General features: G+C 38.2%; 1 protein-coding gene across 2 annotated transcripts in view; it reads right to left on the bottom strand.

The window, feature by feature from the left end:
* The window catches only part of rnls (renalase, FAD-dependent amine oxidase), a 59,267-nt gene that overhangs the window by 19,105 nt on the left and 24,924 nt on the right, over positions 1 to 15,238 (bottom strand). For both annotated transcript variants that reach the window (XM_065242577.2, XM_065242576.2), the window contains exon 5: positions 3,612 to 3,785. In XM_065242577.2, the coding sequence (XP_065098649.1) occupies positions 3,612 to 3,785 (174 nt within the window). The remainder of the gene's footprint in view (positions 1 to 3,611; positions 3,786 to 15,238) is intronic.

Genomic DNA, 15,238 nt, shown 5'->3' on the forward strand with positions numbered 1-15,238 from the left:
ACTATGTGTCAACGATTTGCTGCATACTCTTGTCACAAATTAATCAATTACTGTCACTGCATTATTTTTACTGCTTAAATGTTTTAAAATATGAAAACTACATTCTTAGAGCTTTCCAGTAAAATATAGTTTGCAATAGTTTGCATTCCCTTGGGGGGTGGGGTCACGTAACAAAAAACTGTCACTACATTATTTCTATTATCACATGACCTTGAAATATGAAAACTATATTCTGAGAGCTTTCCAGTGATATATAGTACATCAAGGTTTAGAGTAGGGGTTTAGTGTTATAAATATACAAATTGGCACCACCTGTAGTCCCGTAACCTTTTACAAACTGACTCTCACAACGTCATGCTTTCCAGTAATATATAGTTTGTCAAGGTTTTTTAGGTTTACAACAGGGTATTAGTGTTCCAAATATGTAATACAAAATTGGGCATATCTGTGTCCCATGACATTTTAAAAACTGACTCTTACTACGTGATCATTTTCCAAAAAGTTTGATAAATATATAAACTACATTTTTAGAGCTTTCCAAAGATATATAGTTTGTCAAGATTTTTAGGTTTAGGATAGGGTATTAGTGTTATAAATATGTAAAAACAGTCAGCTAAATGACTAAATGAAATGAAAAACAATGTGGGCCTGCCTGTGGGCCCGTGACCTTTTAGAAAAAGACTTGTACTATGTCAATCTTTTCCCAAAATGATGATGACAAATGAAAACTACACTCTATAGACGGTTTCATCGGACGCACGTGATACACCCCTGGATCCGAACTTTACTTCCGGTTTCGTTTTTTTTTAATGGTCTGACTAGTTACTAAACTGATCTCTTGAAAGAATGCCTCGTCGAAAATAACAAATGTTTTGGTTTCCTAGGTAATCTATTTGTTGTTTTTTGCTTGTTATATAAATAAACTACGTTTAAAGAACTTTGTTGTTATTTATTCTTAGCGGAGTTTACCGGAAGTTACGTGCGGACCGCGACAGCCGCTTGTTTATGTTGTTACTGCTGAAACGGTCTATAGCTTTCCAACAATAATTGGCTTTCCAACTACAGTTTGTCATGATTAGATAAGAAATTATACGCAAAACACTGAAGTAATTGTAGGCATCCCGTTGGTGAAACAGTGACATTTATCAGGATTATCAATGTTTTGAGGCGCACTCTTACCAGAAATTAATCAATTACTCTCCCTACATAATTAATTTTATAAAAACACCAAACATATCTGTATTCTAGAGGCTTAGACCTTTCCAAAAATATATAGTTTGTCATGATTGGATAAACATTACATCCAAAATATTGAAGTAAACTCCTGTTCCTCAGGAGAAACGGGTGACAGTGGATCTATTTTGTACCTTTAGGGGGCGTGCACACCAAAGCTTTTAAATGCAGCTGAAAACGCCCAACGGACGCCGACTGCCAGCTTTTTTCTTCCGACTGCCAGCTTTCTTCAGCGGTGCGCTTTGGTTGCTGTGATACTTCTGCTTTGTTTATCAGTCATTGTACAATGCGCCGGTTGGTTGTTGTTATATTTGTCCTGCCCCTTCTCCACTGTGATTGGATGGCTGTCTGAGAGCTGACATTGACAAGCTGACCTTTTCACCCAAAGTTGAATCTTTTTCAACTCTCGGCACTCAAGGCTGAACGCGGATAAAATGCCCAACGCTGGCTTTCTGCGCAAAAAAAAAAAAAAAACGCCAGCTGTTTAACCCCTAAAAATTGTACAAAATTGTTCCTTTAGGGGCTGGACACACCAAAACTTTTAAACGCAACTGAAAGTGCCTTGAGGATGCCGAATGACAGCTGTTTTTCAGCCGAGCGCTTTGGTAACTCTGATACTTCAGCTGTGAGCCAGTTGGTTGCTGTGGTAATGTCCCGCCCCTCCTCCACTGTAATTGGACAGCCGTGTGAAAACTGACATTGAAGAGCGGAGCTTTTCACCCAAAGTTGAACATTTTTGAACTCTCGGGAGTCTCGGCGCTCAGCGCAAAAAAAAACAGAGCGCCGGTTTTCAGTGTGGAAAAAAAACACTAGCTGCTTGCTTATTTGAAAAATGCAGCACTTTCATTGGAATCAATTAAAACATGTGCCGGCCGCGGGCATAAAAGCTTTTGGTGTGCACGCTCCCTAAGGTGCACAATGAGTCCTTAGGGTGAAATATTGTACCCCAAAAGGTACAACATTTCGGTGTGTTGTATAGCCATAAAGGTACAAAATGAACCTTTGACGGTACAACCCCAGCGACAGAAAAAGTAGAGTATTGTATCTTTTATTCTGACAGTGTACAGATATGTATTTGGTACCAATATGTTCATTTGAGGTACTACTATGTATATTTAAGGTACTAATATGCAGTTTTTGGTACCAATCTGTACCCCTGAAGTACTAATATGAACACTTTTTGAAAGGGTACCACCCTAGTGATAACAAGGGACACATTTTCCTGACAGTGTGCATTCTTTTTGGATTATATAACTGATGGCTAACATCACTGAAAGAGTAATTGTGGCTTGGGCATCTAAGAAAGATTTTGCACAAAGAAGTTTAATTTTGTGAATGAAAACCTGAAAATTTTCTTCAAGCATATGTGCGTGTAATTTTCAATAATTGAACAGTCCATCCTCTATTATTTCTTACATAACATGCACACCATTACAAACATACACACATAATCACGCAGACGGCTCTTCAACATTCGTGTGAATAGACAATTGGGCATTCAGCATAATTTCGAGACACAGCCCTTTGTGCTATTGATGACACACTTGAAGGCAGACAAACTCAATTGGACAGTGATGTTGCGTAATTCGAGAAGACAGAAAAGTGGGAGATAATGGTCTAGCAAAACGAAGAGACGAACAGGGTGCAACAGCAGAGCAATGTGTTTGGCTCTGTTCAGAAAAGACAGAAAAAACGTTTTATTTTGTAATTATTTAACCCAAATCAGTTAAGTTGTTTGTAATTCAAGCTAGATTAAATACAACGTTCAGAAATCTAATATAAGCCACCATCACCATCTTTTTTTTTTGCATGTATGGCAAAGTATGCTTCAAGCGGTGAAAAGTGAATAAATCAGGGCATTTGATACAATGCATCCATGAATGCATACAATGCCTGTCTGGTCTCCTGTGAATCTGTAAATATTTTAATGTGAATCGTACAAAAACATACTATTATTAGAAAAAATGTACCTCTTTGTTACGAATTGCCATGAGATTGTGTTAAAACTGCATTTGTTCTTTAACGCACTTTGTCAATTCAGAAACTTAGCAACATTTTCTTTCAACTATGACAGCTACTGTCCTGATATCATGCTGATGCGTACATCATTACTACAGCAATTCATGTAAACACAGGACATTGACTAATCTGTCTGAACAGACAGAATCTGATTTCATCCCTCACAAAATGATGGTGCTAACTGTCAGTCCTACAGATCGGATTAAAAATCCAAATCAGATTTGTGTGCAGTGTGAGCAAAGCCTTAGGAAGCTCTTGAAACATGATACACAGTGAGTGAAAGACACACTTTCAAAAAACAGAAACAAGGAAGATGCAAATGAGAGCAGAATTAGACAGAAGAATATGAAGGCACTGACCTAAATTGCGTTTTTTATCGTCTATGGCGATGAAGCGAATGCAGGGATTATCAGAGACGTACTTGGCCGCCCAGGGGACGTCGATCCGAGCGCCGGCTTTGTAGAAGAGCCCAAGCGCGTAGCGGGAAGAGTAACTGACAGCCCTTAGTTCCTTCAGCTGGTTCTCCCCCATCACTGCACAGAAACACACAACAGTTGTGGATGAAACCCATGGGCCGCTGTCAGCGCATCTCATCTACGCTTCAGACAGATCACAAAGATCAGATGGAGAGATATGCTGTGTTGCCAACTCACAGAGTTTCCACAGCATCTGTCTGATGAGACACTTGGGTTAGTGTGACAAGAGCATGGACGTAGAGCAAACAGTTGCCAATAAAATGCAGTCAAAGTTTGAAGTTGCACTTTAAGGGCACATATTATGCATATCATTTTTACAAGACGTTATAAGTCTCAGGTGTGCCCAGAATGTGTCCGAGATGCTTCAGATCACAATACCCCACAGATCATTTGTTATAGCATGTCCAAAATACCCCTATTTTGGTGGGAGCAAAGCGCTATTTTCATATGTGTACCTTTAAATGGAAGCTAAAGCTCCCCACTCCCTTATCAAAAGATAGTGAGTTAACTTTTGGTTGAAAATAGATCTGATTCCAGTGTGAGACAATAGTATCTTCAGCTGCATTAGCGCTACAATGTGCTAGTCACTGGTCATGGGAAGGGCTTTATCAGTGTGACATCACATTAACAGGAGAATCAAAACAGCATGTCTAATAAGACATTGTAGGGTTGTTGTGTTCACACACTACTGTACCAATACAGATTTATGTCTAAACACCTTGTAAAAGTGGATTTTGCATAATATTTGCCCTTTAATGAGAATGTAACGACTAGACATGCTTCACGTTATAGGTTTATTTTTTGTAAAATGCTGTCCTTGTTTCCCATCTTGAACATCTGTTATTTATTGGAAACAAGCAGTCACACTAAGGCCTGCTTTAGTTATTTAGAGCCCACAGGTACTGAGTGTATTGGAGGTCAAGGGTCAAGCTTGTGGAATCAAATGCATATTTCGGCTCAAAGACACTCCTGTTTTCAGTAAGGAAGAAAGGGTTTTTGTGGAAAAGCAACAGAGAGGAATGAATGGGATCTAATCAACATTTGTGTACTAAGCAAAATCTGAGGCAACAGACAGATGTTTGGTCAAAATCGTTGAACAAAAACACTAACTCATCAGTTTCCTTTACACACATGTGAGCCATGTGAAGCATCAGGATAAGGAAATTTGTCCGCACGGTGGGTCCCCTTAAAATCAAATTGGAGTATCAAATAATTGTGTTTAAATGATGAATGTGTTTATTTTGGGTGCACATTCGTTCATCTGTTTTAGATTTTCTGTTCTTAATAAGCATTGGATTTCCATGTGTTAGCCATTTAAATTCTAATGATTAAATCAATAGGTAACAGATTCCTGTAGCACCTACAATTTTTGCCAAGCATTCACTGTCAGCCACTACATGCTTTATATGGCATAATGCAATGATTTAACAACCTTTCAATGGCTAATAATCACGTTATAGCCTTTGTGATGGGTGATATCAGAATAAATATCAAAGATGAATTAATATCTCAATTATTTCTCCTAGATGAGATTAAATTGGGATCAAATAGGAACTTTTGCTCAAGTTCAGATATTTCTCCTGAAAAAAAAGACCTAGAAATCTCCCAGTCGTCTTCTCCATTAGAGTTTTAAAAGAGATCTCAACAATGTCACAAACCGAGCTCAAACTAGTCTGAATCAGAATAAAGTCAATATTACTGAAGTTTCAATATAAACTTCATTATTTTTTCACCAAATTTAAATTATATATATATATAGTATATAGTTTAAATTAAAATACAGTTTTGGTGGGCCAAACCTTGTTCTTAGTCTTATATTAAAGGAGCCATGGCATGAAAATCTGACTTTTCCATGTTTAAGTGCTATAATTGGGTTCCCAGTGCTTCTGTCAATCTAGAAAATGTGAAAAGATCAACCCAGTAACTTCGTTTTGGTAAACTATTTTCTGCAAGCATGTGAAAAATTAGGTCATTAAAATGTGGCTCTCCTTATGACATCATAAGGAGATCTTATTATAATAATACCGCGGTTTCTGAAAGACAGGGATGCTCGCAGTCCACCAAAACTCCACATCTTACACCACTGATGTAATATTGTTGTCACATTGAGCAGCACCAACTGTTATTTCAATGAAGGAGCAACCACTTGATGATGGTGTACTACTGTATGACAACAGAAAGGAGACGGTCACATGACTATCCTTGGACACGCCCCTTTATCACCTTTCTGTGTTATAGAGGAACATCTGGGGATGATTAGGAGCATGTATGTGCCTCTTGGTACAAATCAATCTGGTGAGGCATTTGAGCATGGACAACCTAGGGATAATACAAACTCTGTCAGCTGAATCCAAAAGACTTTCTTTTTTCCATGGTAATGGAATCTAGTTACAGAACACGGCATTGTTATCAGCATAAAAGATCCTGACATTGGATGGTTATCTAATGAAACAGATATGAGAACATTTTTGCCATATTAACCCATCGAGTTGTCAAAAATCACTTTCACTAGAGCTGGACAATGAGTACGAATCCACATCAATGAGTCATCCCACTATCAACAGGCTATGACTTTCATTTAAAGTAAAACGAGACCACCTATTTGGTGGTCTTCATGACTTCAGTTAAGAAACAGGTACTGAAATGTTTTTGGAACTGTGCCTTGATAAAGAAAAGCACAGGCTACACAGGCTGCTTTTTTCAGGCTGCTTCACAAAGATGTGAGTCGTGGTGTAAAGTGGATTCTGCTCTACATTACCTCCCACCACCATCGACCCCTTTACTGCCAGCTCAGGTTGGTAACATGATTACCACTGACAGGTTAATACTGCGAGTCTTCTTGATTTCAGCTCAACCGCATGCCACATGCTAAGAGCTTTACAAACCAGCCGATTTGAGAAATGAAAAGAAACAATCTACTGCTAAAATGACAGAGCTACACCTCTATGAATTTGAAAGAGAAAGCGAGAAAAATCTATTTAAATTCTAAGTTGTCAGTCATTACTTCATTATTGTGAGCAGAAATCAAAACTTAGGCGGGACAACATTCTTACCATGTACCCATTGTGGAGAAAAGCAATTTGGAGACATTTTTAATGGTGTTGTGTATGGTGCCACCAGAATTCGTCACCAAAGAGCTATCAGGTATATGTTCATGGTTAAAAAAGCTATAAGATAGCCTGTTCTTTGTGCTTTCACACGTATACCTCATTCAGAGGGTCTCGAAGCAGTTGTTTTGGTGCGGATCTGGGTGCGATTGCTGTGTTCAGATATGCCTAAACGAAAACGCACCATGTTTTGAAACAAAGGCTCAGGTCTAAAAACACTCTTCGTCTGGGACTAGGATAAGCCCCGTCTGGGAAACCGCTCCAAGAAGTATTAGGTATTACATTTTCTTATGTAAGTACACTGTAGTTTACAGCCGTATACACTGTAAACAGTGAAAGTTGGATTTACTTAAAAATATTAATTTTACTTTAAGTAAATAATTTAAGTTGAAAAAAAAAGTTTTCTTAGGAGTTACCAATTGAAGCAATTTTAAACTTTCATATTTAGGCATTTAGTAGATGCTTTTATCCAAAGCGACTTACAAAGATAAGGAAACAATCAAGCGATTTGTCATAGGGAGTCAATAATACAATAGGTGCTTATACAGAGTCACAAGTTTTCATAAATCTGAGACTATACTTGTTGAGAGAGGAAGATAGTTTTTTTAAGAGGTGTGTACATTTCACATTTCAAATTGTATAAATTAAAGCTTAAGGCCTAAATATGCAGCACTGTTGCATCAGGTTTTATCAAGTCCATGTCAGTTTAAATGCATGATGTCATTAATTGCATTTTTGTACATGAATCTAAAGTAAGTACTTTTGAGGGCAAAGGATAAAGTTGGAAATGCTTCTGAAATGAGCAGCATAGTTGAATAATGAATTCCCAGTCATGTTTGTGTGTTGCTTTTCCCTTTATAGCATCTTTGTCAAGGCTTATTCTTTGAAATTATGACTTCTCAAAATGTTTTGGTTGCACAAAAGCTAATTTGACATGATATTGTGCTGACAGACAAAAAAAAATGATATTCACCTTGAGGAACATTTATCCTTTTCTAATTTTCTTTCCCAATCATCTTGAGCCCACAGAGACACCATCACTTTTACTTAGGTGACATATTAAGCTCTAAAATGTGCCATTTTACATTTTGGATTTTATAGCCTATACTTTTATAAAAGATGCATACCCTTTGTGCTCTTATAGTGATTTTTTGTATTTGTATTGATGATTAGTAATGGCAGTAATGCGCAACGAGGGCATTGGTGAGCACTTCGGTAAAAATTTCCTCTTGGTTTGGACCAGAGGGATTTGATTTTATTACACACATCTGTGATCTTTAGCCTCTTTCCATGAGACATCCTCTAGTTGAAGGACTAACGAATTCACATGAGCCAAATTTTTGCCAAACACTTACATGAATGCTGCACAGCATCAAACACGCGACACATCTTACGCTAAACCACATTCTGATGCAGGCCTTATACAGACACACCTGATGTCCTCTTCCTCTGCACACGCTTGTCACCAGAGTCTGTTTCGCATCTGTCTTTACATTATAAATTTTCAATCCGTGTAAGCGGAGTTGAGGGCTTTGGGCAGCTGTGCTATATCTGCAAGAACAGGCCTCACATAGAGAAGATGAGAGAAAAGAAAAATAAAGGGAGGAAGATGCAAACCCTGCATGGTTTTAAAAGAACAGTTCACCTAAATCTGAAAATTCTGCATTACTTTATCAATGAAACACAAAATGAGAAATTGTGGAAAATATTTGTGCTCGTTTCCAGACTGTAATTTAAGCACATCTTGCTGGACAGCTATGGTCACCATTCACTTTCAGTGTCAGTAAAACAAAAAAGCCATCATTTGACTGGAAGCGTTTGTCTCATCTACCCAAAAAAGGCAAATCGTTCTGCAGGTCTACATCTCAAGTCTATTCCAACACGTGTTGGGCTTTAAGATAGAATACATTAGTATCCGTGAGCGTGTGTGCTTGTAGTTCAGGGACGAGAAGGTTAACATTTTCCAGTTGGCCGCTCAGGGGCATGTGTTGAACTCTGTGCTTGCGGCCCCTGGATCTTTGATGTGGGAGTGGGTAAAATGTTCACTTTAACTCAGCATGTTGACAGAGCAATCCTTAATCAATGCTGGCTACAACATACAGTGAGTCCTGCAGTTACCTACAATACTTGTCTTCTAGGTTTATTGTTTATTTCAATTGTAATTATGTCATTGTTCTTCATTTATTCGCTAATGTTTGTTTATTTACCTTGTAAGGTACAAGTTTATACGAATCAAGATTAATGAAAGCTGTAAAATTAAAACATTGTTATTTCCTGTTATTTTATTGCGTGACTAAATGTTAATGAATATTTAATTTGATCGCAGAAGGTTACACAAGAACTGCACTGGAAAAATTATACTCTTTATCAATATGATCCCAAGCTGTCACTTGGGTGGTAACCTTTCAAAAAGAACACATTTGAACCTAAAAAGTTCATATTAGTGACTCAGAGGTACATATTAGTACCAAATGTATAAATGTAAATATCTATCTAATATAAATTTCTATATCTAAATTGCACATTATATTACATTGCAATATTATATTACAATAAACTAATGACAGCCAATCAAATCTATTTGAACTTTAAGTGCACACGCATTTGAAAAGACAGATGACACTTTGGAGAAGCTCATTGCTGAGGCCCATAATATAAAATAACATAAATATATCCATTTTATTAAGGTAATTGAAGGCAAATGATGAGTATTGTGCCTCGCGAGTGAATTAGCAAAAAGTTATCGTTACCGTCCGGTGGTATGGACAATAATATAATTATCGTTAAAGTTTACGTTATAGTTATCGTTACAATGTGAACGGCCCTTAACGCTTGGTTTTTTTTTCATTTAAGATTTATTAAAAAAAAAAAAAAAATTAACAATGGCCTAAAATTAAACTTACAAGACAACAAGAGGCCTATTGTTACAAAAATATTAATAAAGAGAATAAAGTGTGAAGTGTGTGAAGGAAAGTTTTATCAAGGACTTCACATGTTCACAAAGAACCACTGTACATCAAAATGAACTCTGAAACAAAATCTAGATCTTAAATGCAGAAGTTGTGTGAACGACCACAAAGCATGAGATATGGTGGGCTCATGTTAAAGCATGAGATACGAGGCTTCCTTCTACAGCTTCCTCTTAGAAGCATGTGCGTGTGTTCGAAAGAGGGGTGAAGAATTACTGAGCTACAGGGTTATTAGAAAAGTAAGGACCCAGGAGAGCATGTAGGAGTGAGTCTGGCCCAAACCCAGGTAGTTATGCACATCTGCATTACATCCACACACACACACACACACACACACACACACACACACACACACACACACACACACACACACACACACACACACACACACACACACACACACACACACACACACACACACACACACGCAAACACAAACACACACATACACTCTCAGATTACTCACACACAGTAATGCTGTGGATATTAAGAGGAGTATTTCCACTTAAAGAGACATTCAAACTTTTTCACACTAAAACCTTAGGTTCGGTTTAGACATCACAATCCTTTTTATTTTTTATAATGCAGCATGTTCCCAATAACATCCACTCAATATAAATTCATGTAGGCTCTGTTCCAAAACCTGGAAAACTGCCTTTGTAGACAGGATTTTAAGGTATTACGGATACGTTCCTGACACAAAGAGGGTTCATATAAAGTAGGCAAGATGCCTTACTTTGCCAAATTCATATATTTCTCAGTGACAGGGAAATCCCATAATGCATTGCAGTAAGCTTAGCAGTAACAACAACAACAACAAAAAATCTCAATTCTTATGATGAAATGTAGTGAAGTGCAAATATTCAATATTATGCAGAATGTAGTGAAGTAAAAGCTTGCCAAAGAAAAACACTTGATTACGTACAGCTACTTAAATACGGAGCTAAAATACTTACACCTATGGCACCTTCTGTAAACTCTGCAAAACACTCGCGTTGTCCGAAATTGCCTACTTCCATACTATATGTATGCATGTCTGAACTCGTATTTGAAAAACAGTACCCATATGACCTACTATTTTTATAATTTTAAGTGTGCATTTGATGGATACTTTACCGTTCCATTAGGCCATGCGAGCTGAGAAGACACCAAAAAATTATCAAAAAAATTAAATTTGTCTGCGATAATAAATTTGATATTGCCTAGCTTGTCAGTAAACGACAGCTCGGTGTAGTAAATGCCACTCTACCTGAAAGCAGGTGATAGCGATTTACTACACAGAAATGGCTTTACTGTTGAGATGCGCATAACAATCCCACTCGATATATCGCACAGACCTATAAACCAGTAGGTACTTAATCTAATTCAGTACATACGTCACAGTACACAATTTCACATGCTAATATTTCTACGATGCACACCACAAAGCATTCACCTATGAATCAGTTACCGGTGAGATTTGAATTGAGTTAGGATGCTGCCTACAAAGACGGCAACAGTCTACATAGGCACCGAACAATAGCCCTATATCAGAAGACCTTTATTTTGAGAAAATGTTTGATTATTAATGAAGTTTGTGTGGACATAATTAGCAATAATTAAATAACATCAAGGCCATGGAAAGTGCACTGTCAGAAAAAAAGGTACAAAGTTGTTCCATTTTCTGTCGCTGGGGTGGTACCTTAAAAGGTACCTTTTTGTACCTTTATGGGTATAAAACACATTGAAATGTTGTACCTTATTAGTAGGGTAGGAAGGTGGGGTTCACCTGCACCCGAAAGGTATATTTTTTTAACCTAGTTTTTTGTAATCCTTAAGGTGTCTAGAAAAGAAATTTTGATGTTCCCCATGCAAATTATTGTCCCATGTGTGATTTTTTGTATCATCTTTTGTGTCCGTGCTTGCTTTTCGGCTGTGAAAAAGGAAAACTTTAAATCAACATAGAATCTGTACAATACATTCTACAGACACAATCCACCACATTTCCTCTTCGTCTTTGCATGAGGAATTGATAGATATGAGGATTGTCATGATTAGATGATGTATAATGCATAAAAACTCAAATAAACACAAAAAAAGTAAATAAAATTGTGACATTGGATCACTGGAACTCCTCCCCTATGGACCCTATTGATATATGTCTTCTAACTTTTGTATTTTTACAGTCTGTAAGATGTCTAATAAACAAACGTTGATGATCCACACCTGACATATTGTCACGTGTATGTCTTTTCTGGCTATAATGGTTGCCTCCCTGGATTTCCAAAAAAAGCAAAAAAGAACATTTACATAATGTCTTTTTCAAACTGGTATATATTTGTAATGCTTCAGGTGTCTGATAAACATATTCCACATTAAAATATTGTGCCAATATTATTTATTTAGATTGGAATCAATTTGAAACTTAGAGCAATAAGTGTGGTCGAAAGTTAATAACTCTGAAGGCCTTCAGAAAGTCCAGACTTAGCAAGCCCAAAATACAAAAAAAGCTGTTTGGAGTAATCCAGTGCCACACTGTATCAGTGCCGGCCCATCTTCCCAGCTTCTCTTTTTTTGCAATTGATGCATGCTAATCATCCTCAAAAAAGAGAAGAGTGATATCGATGGTGAGTCTGAAAAATATACTCCTCTACCAAGTTTGAAGCTGCCTTGAAGACATTAAGGAAAAATAAAGTCAACACTGTTATACTATAATAGCTAATTGGCTAGTTGGTGATCATTGCTAATCATGCCCAAGTCAAAGAAACACAAGGAAGAAAATGATAGTGAGTCTGAAGAGTTTAATCCTGCTACAAAGAAATCCAAGAGAGATGATGGTGTCAAATAATAATAATAATAATTTGTTACATTTATATAGCGCTTTCCGGCAGCACTCAAAGCGATTTACATATGAAAGGGGGATTCTCCTCAACCACCACCAATGTGCAGCATCCACCTGGGTGATGCGATGGCAGCCATATTGCGCCAGAACACCCATCACACACCAGCTTATTATTGGAGAGGAGACAGAGTGATATAGCCAATTAGTATGGGGGGATGATTAGTAGGCCAACGGGCAAGTTTGGCCAGGATGCCGGGGCACACCCCTACTCTTTTTCGAAACACATCCTGGGATTTTTAATGACCACAGAGAGTCAGGACCTTGGTTTAACGTCTCATCCGAAGGACCACTCTGATGGCCATGTGAGAAGTACTATGTGAGATACCTCAGCTGGATTCAACCCAGGAAGAGACTGCCAACCGGGTTGTTCTGTACTTGCTGTATGCCGCTCAACTGGGGCACAAGGTTGGCTGTGGTGAGGACTGCAGACACAGACATTTTCTTCATCCTCCTACACCACGCCCAATCCGTCCCGCTGACCATCTACGTCGACATTGGGATCGGAAAGCACAGGCAGATCCTAAATGTCAGCGAACTGGCAGAATGTAAGGGGGCAGACTACTGCACAATACTCTGCCTCTACATCTTCACAGGGAAAGCTTTACAAGTACCTTTAGAGGCAAAGGGAAGGTTGGGTCTCTGAAAAAGCTGCAGAGTAATCCAAGTACCATGCAGCCTTCAAGTGAGTTTTTTCAAGGCAGATATTCTGTAGCATGTAATGGCAATTACAGTTTTTTACAGATGCTAGGACACATTTCTCAATACATAGGTCACTTTTGCAAAACTCTTCACACAGTTCTCCTAACCAACTTTCAGCTTGGCAAACCAAGGTGGATCTGTCCGGGCTCCCGCCCTGCAGAGACAACCTGGTCCCACACATCAACTGTGTCAACCACCGTCTGGCCATCTACAAGAGAGCAGCCACACCGATATTCTGGTGTCCCAAGCCCCATGATCCTGGCCAAGGCTGGGAAAAGACTGAAGAGGGTACTCTGGAACCAGTGTGGTCTTGTGGACCTATCCTCCCCACTTCACTCACTGGCTTGCTGGAGGAAACAGTCGAGGAGATGGATGGAGATGGTGAAGACGACGAGGAGCAAAAGATCGATTATGAAGACCTGGGCTGTTTCTCAATTCCAAGAACGCAAAAAACGGACTTGCATCCTTGTGGAGATTGAACTTGCCAGGCGACCTCGGAAGAACGAACTCAGAAGGTCGCTAGAACACAGAACGCACTTATGAGAATTGAGATGTGTGCGATCTTCCTGTTGGTCACCTGACCTCCGCCATTGTTTTGCCTCAATGACTTCTGGGGCGTAAAGTCATTTCAGCGCGCAAGTCTGCACTCGATGCATCCTCGATATCAAGAACACATCCGGGTATTTTCATGCGTCCTCTGTACTTGCGTTCTTGAGAATTGGAATGAACTTCGACTGTTAATGATGACGTAGAGCGAGGACAAGAGAACGCAAGATCGCTGAAGAACGCATATTGAGAAACAGCCCTGCTGTATGATGAATAGACTTCATTGCCCTTGACCTTTTGACCTTTGATTAGAATCACTTTTTTCAATTTCAGTTTATTCTAATGGGGATTTGTTATACCCTATATATACACATATTTGACTATATGAGTGGTTTTCTCTTTTGTTTCTATAAATATAATACCAAAATAACGGTTTGAATAGTAACTCCTTATTATGGAAGATGTTCAGTTGGACCAACATGTGACAATATTTTAAGTAGGGATCATCAACATTTGCTTCTTAGACATCCTAAAGACAGTAAAAATACAAAAGTTAGAAAACATATATCAATAGGGTCCATAGGGGAGAAGTTCCACTGATTCAAGGTCACAGATTTTTTTAAATTATTTGTGTTTATTTGAGTTTTAATGCACCATACATCATCTAATCATGACAATCCCCATATCTATCAATTCCTTATGCAAAGATTAAGAGAAAATGGGGTGGATTGTGTCTGTAGGATGTATTGTTCAGATTCTATGTAGATTTAAAGTTTACATTTTTCACAGCCGAATATCAACCACGGTCACAAAAGATGGTACAAAAAAAATCACATATGGGACAATAATTTGCATGGGGAACATATAAATTCCTTTACTAGACACCTTAAGGATTACAAAAAACTAGGTTAAAAAAATATACCTTTCGGGTGCAGGTGAACCCCCCTTCCTACCAGACTATATGGGGTACAATATTATACCTTAAGGACCAATTGTGTACCTTAACAGGGCTCAACATAAAGGACTCCCGGGGAAAGCGTGAGAGACGTTCGGGCCAGTAAAAAAAGTATTGTCACTTGCCCGATCGGTCCATTGCTTAACCCTCAGTCACTAAAATATATTTCACCAATGTATATTATTTAACATCTTGAAAGCAGACATTAACTTGGGTAAAACACAACGAAAGAAACAATGCAATATTTTGCACAGTTTGCTGTCAGTTTACAGGTAAAGCAGAAAGTTGCGAACCTTTTCTTGTTGGAACATGTCTGTTGTATATGTTTACAATTATATTTGACTTTTGAATTA

The sequence above is a fragment of the Paramisgurnus dabryanus genome, chromosome 1, assembly GCF_030506205.2.
Source record: "Paramisgurnus dabryanus chromosome 1, PD_genome_1.1, whole genome shotgun sequence".
In the NCBI taxonomy this organism is placed as follows: domain Eukaryota; kingdom Metazoa; phylum Chordata; class Actinopteri; order Cypriniformes; family Cobitidae; genus Paramisgurnus; species Paramisgurnus dabryanus.